A 5,358-nucleotide genomic window follows, 5' to 3' on the forward strand; every position below is an offset into this window, starting at 1 on the left:
AGAGGCATGGGTGAGTTTTTTTTCATAAGACGGTATTTGCCAATTCGCAATACATTAAATTCACACTTAATTAGTAAGACTAGGCTTACTAGCTAGCTAATTGTTCATTAGAGTTTGATTAACGATTATATATTTATACAACATTCTTTTTGTTTATTCAGTTAATATGAAACACGATTTGCAACTGTTCTTTATTTGATGTTTGGTAAATCTCAATAACTTCCCTGTTCGCCCAAAAATATAATATTATCATATCTTATCTGGAATATTATCATGTCTTCTTGTTAAGAATTTTGTATTAGACGAGACGTCGATATCCGATAAAATAATTTAATTAATTTTCATTAAACTATTTAATAGCAACAAAAGGAGATAAAATAGCAATATCTCATAAAATTTGTTTATAAAATAGATATAGAGAATTCAAGAACAAGTACCTAATTAACTAATCAAAAGGCCAAACCTTACATGCATGCATGCACGTACGCAAGAAACCATGCAAATGAAAAAAAAAAAACATGCAAATTGCGAAACTGACACAACGTCAACATGGGACCCACATCGGACTCGAAACGGCTTAGTTCGCCGGCGATAAAGCTGGCTGCCCTACCGGGCTCGAAACGGGCTCCAATGGGCCCGTACTGGGACCCACCACCGGGCTCGGAATGGAGCCAGACATGGTGGTGTAGGCGGCGGCGGCAATAGCATCACAGTAACCCCTCAGAATGTAGGTCTGGTCCTGGCTGAACCCTAGCGTTCCCAGGAAAGACGGCCAGCACTTGTGTGTGATGACGGAGATGGCTTCACAGCACGGCGGCGATATGTCAATGGCGCCGGTGGCGAAATATTCGAGTATCTCTTTAGTGCACGACTTGATTTTGTAGAGTGCCGTCAGGCAGTCGAGTGGCCCACTGCCGTTGATTCCGAGTGGGCCCCACCCTGGTTCGTCGGCGTTGGTCGGTGGTTGGATTGGGGTTTCCCGGCCGGCGGAATAACTGGACAATGTGAGAGAGGTGAGTGTCAGAAAGAAAACGACACCGTTTGCAGCTGACGCCATTTTCTGATGGATTGATTAAATTATCTGATGCTGTGGGATTGATTAAATGTGAGGGATAAACGGCCTGTATTTATAGTATCAATGTCATTATGTATTAATTAATTAATTAATTAATTGTTAATTAATTAATTAATTAATTAATGCAGAAATGAAAAGTTTGTGGTAAAACTGTTACGAGTAATTAAAAAGGCATAACACCCCAATTATAAAGGAAAAATAAAAAAAATCCCCAAGTTTCCTTCCAGTTGAAGGAAATTAAATGACAGGTGCCCACAGAGATAAACCACTTTAATTTATTTTAATTTAATTTAATCTTAAAAATATTATTAGTTTATGCATTCCATTTTAATATCTGGATAGATTAAATAATTCATATTTTTATATTTGTGTAATGATTGGATAATATCGTAACCGCGTTTTTATTTCAAGAGAATGACAACTTTAGGAGGAATAAAAATATTAATCTCTCCGTTTACTTTTAATTTTAAAAAATAAATATTTTTAATTTGAACTCGTTTTTAGGAAGTAAGTAAGAGGGTGTTTGGCTAAGCTTATAAGATGTTAAAACGAGCTTATAAGATGTTTTGGAGCTTATAAGCTCTTCCAAAGTGTTTGGTAAATTTTTAAAAAAAAATCTTAATTTTAAAAAAAATAAGCTGTTGGAGAGCAAATAAGATCTTTTTAAATAAGTACCTCTACCCCACCTTTTTATTTAAGATCTTATAATGTGTAAAAATATTAAATAAGCTCATTATCTAAACACTCTAAAAAATAATCCTAAAAATAAGATGTAACAGCTTATCAGATCAAAAAACATCTTATCAGACATAAAAGCTTATCAGCTGTTTAAAATAAGCTTAGCCAAACACCCTCTAAGATTAACAAACAAATCAATATGAAAAATGACATTCAAATAATGCAATTAAATTAGTATTTGGAGTGAGAAAATCACAATTATGTAGATAACTAAAGGGCCTTCGGTCAAAGTTGCTGAGTAAATATATGTAAGTTTGACCAATTTAATTACAGTAAATATTAGTAATTTTTTTAAATGGCTTAATTTCACTTTGCACCCTTTAAATATACCATTTTGGCAATTGCATCATCAAAATAAATTAATAGCACTTTACAGCAGGGACACATAATAAATCATGCACAATGTAACCCAAATGAATTTGTAAAGCTAATATAATATTGTTAGTGATATTTTTAAGGATGTCAAATGTCGAATCAATTTTTTTATTCATCAATCATTTTAAAACCATAAAGTGCAATAATAAAAATATCATCTCATCAACATACTTCAAAGTATTTTTTATCAGAAAATCATATTTTATTCCAAATATTTCAACCAATTACAATAAAAGATCCATCAATTGAAAAATTTAGTAACAACAATTTATTTTATTTTATTTTATTTTGTAAGAAAATATAGTTTTTTTTTCAATAACCCGGTGTGATTTCTATTTTTTCCCACTTTATGCACTCTAAATTAGGTTGTAGATTGAAAAATACAAACATTTCTACCCTCAAGAATCTCACATGGCACTCACGTGCAAGGGATTCCAGCTAAAATTGAACGGAAATTAAAAAATTAAGGTATCAGGCAACAAATTACTCTCTATGTCCCTTATTATATGTCTCTCTAGGGTGTTTTTTTTTTTTCCCAAAATTATTTGTCATTTTAAAGTTCCAATAAGGTATTAATTATTTTTTTATTATCAATTTCGCCCCTTATCTACTCTTAATTAGTTAATTAAAAATAATTAATGACAAGGGTATTTTAGGTATAATCTATGCATATTTATTGACTATTTTAATCCACATGTAACAACCCAAAACGACATATAGTAAGGAACATAGAGAGTATTGAGTTCAGTTAAAAATTTGCACGAATTTGTAATTCAGGGGGTAAGGTGCAAAACGGGTGATAGTTTGGGGGGCAATGTATACAATTTAAACCTCCAATATATACGGATGATATTTATGGGCAAGTGTTACAAATAATACTTTAAGGCGTAATTCTTGCATAAAGTATATTTTCAGGGTCACAAAGTGTATTTAGCCCAAAATTATATACTTTGTCTTTTTCTTGAGATCTCAAACAACATGGATCGAATTAATTAAAGCCTCTGTTAAAAAAAATAATAATAATAATTAAAGCCATAGCAACACTTGTGTTCACCACACTAGATATCAGTTTATACTCTTGGATTAATCGGAGAAAAAGCTAAAAGTCAAATATTTAAAATCGATGGAATCTCCGTGAATAATAAATAAATATCATATTTATAAATTTAAGATAGAATCTGAGGAAGGCCAACAGCTACTACTAACACCCAAAGCTTCCAAGACAAATGGAGAGAAGAAGATCCACTTTTTGGAGATGGAGCGGGTGCAACCGATACTGAAGTTGGGCCGGGTATTGATGGGGCGGGTACGGATTTGGGGACCCGGATGTCAATCTTTTGACCCGATTGGCAGTGACCCGGTACCCCACAGATAAAGTAAAAGTGGCCGTGCCTTGGGATTGTGAACGAATCATTACCGGTTGACCAAGTGTGGTAAGGGTTCGTGGAATTGCATTTGTTGAAGTTTGTGTGTGTTACTCGTACCACGTTGTGGAATTCTTTCTTGTACTCGAACACTGCACCACCACATAAAAATAATAACAAAAAAATGTAATTTCATCTACTACAAAAAATGCAAGGAATAGGCAATAATTAGATTAGAGATAAAGTGCAATTTTATTTATTTTCTGAAGTTGCATGGCAATAACAATAGCAATAGTAATAGCAAAAAAATAATACAAAATTGTAAAATTACGGGTAATCAGATGTTACACTTGATTACTTAAATTGGACGGATTTCAACAGTTGATCTATACCTACACTCATGTATATGTGTGCTTAGTGGGTGATTATTTAATCGAATACACAATTGAAATCCACCGGTGTAATTAAAGAGATCGTAGCATCGCTATAAGAATACATTAGTATATTTCTCGCTATATACGAGAAGGGGAGTGCTGAATTTTGCACTAAAACTTACTGAATCACACACACATATTAAACAGTTTATCTCTAACATTATAAAATTGTCTATCTGCGTATGTTCTCCAGCACTTCTTCTCTCTGTAGCATTCTCCCAAAATCACTCAAAAAAAATTGAATCCAACATTTTCGTAGTACAACGATCCTCTTAAACCAAATTTGTTTAGTTTTAAAAAGTTCTCTTCAACATCTTTTACTTAAAAAGTTAATTATTATTTTTTTGTAAATATTTAGTATTGTTTATTAAATATTCCTACGATATTTATTATAAAAAAAAAATTGAAACAGTAATTTTGATATTAAGTTTTTTTAATATAAAAAAAATTGACAGAGTAATTAATATTCATTTAACATCATTAAATTACTATTAACATTAATTAAATAGATACTTAAAAAGAAGAAAAAAAAAAAACAACCTAAATCACACCCCAACCCCGCCTCACAGTGAAATAAATAGCATGTGGGTGTAAAATAAATACATTTAAAATCACAAAGTGATTATTATACACATTATACAAACATTAAAAAAAAACCTTGTAATTGAAATAATGGAGGAAAAAAAATAAAACATAGTAGCAATTTCCACTAAAATATGAGAGAGAGAGAGAGAGAGAGAGAGAGAGAGAGAGAGAGAGAGAGAGAGAGAGAGAGAGAGAGAGAGAGAGAGAGAGAGAGAGAGAGAGAGAGAGAGAGAGAGAGATGTAGTGTTCTTACATAGAGTGTCACCAACATGAAAAGCAATAGAAGAAGGCCAAGATTTGTAAGGAAGATGACCAATATTTGTCCAACCAGAAGACCCTCCAACCTTGTACACCTTACCTCCTTTGCATTCACATCCTCCACAAACTATCATCACCACCAACAACAATAACATCACTTTTTCCCCCATTTCTAAAATATTAATTTAAACACCATTTTGGATGAGAGAGATATTTATTAATTTTAGGGGTATTACATTTGGAAATAAAAAGATTCTAGATTGGAAAATCCCGATCTTGGATAGATTTACAGCCATATGATTGATTTCCTTGTCTTTGCTGTATTTTGTTAATATAATCACATGGGACTATTTTTGCTAGGCATTATATTGCCCATTAATGCTAATTTAATTTTATTGATATCTAGTCTAAAAATAATTTAAAAAGTAAACATTGAATACTTTGTTAAAAAACTATCATTTCCATAATAATCAAGGGATTACGTAAATAATTTTTTTTGCTGCGTTTGCAATCAAATTGAAATTGCACA

General features: G+C 32.0%; 1 protein-coding gene across 1 annotated transcript; it reads right to left on the bottom strand.

The window, feature by feature from the left end:
• Window positions 1–3,301: 3,301 nt before the first annotated feature.
• Window positions 3,302–5,010, bottom strand: LOC105948939 (mavicyanin). Its single transcript, XM_088823520.1, has 2 exons — window positions 4,825–5,010; window positions 3,302–3,704 (listed from the first exon to the last, which is right to left on the bottom strand). The coding sequence occupies exons 1-2, from the start codon at window positions 4,997–4,999 to the stop codon at window positions 3,355–3,357; spliced, it is 525 nt and encodes a 174-aa protein (XP_088679646.1). The 5' UTR covers window positions 5,000–5,010; the 3' UTR covers window positions 3,302–3,354.
• Between the last annotated feature and the right edge of the window lie 348 nt (window positions 5,011–5,358).

Source organism: Erythranthe guttata, chromosome 9 (genome assembly GCF_056151865.1).
Source record: "Erythranthe guttata isolate IM_541 chromosome 9, IM_541, whole genome shotgun sequence".
Lineage (NCBI taxonomy): Eukaryota > Viridiplantae > Streptophyta > Magnoliopsida > Lamiales > Phrymaceae > Erythranthe > Erythranthe guttata.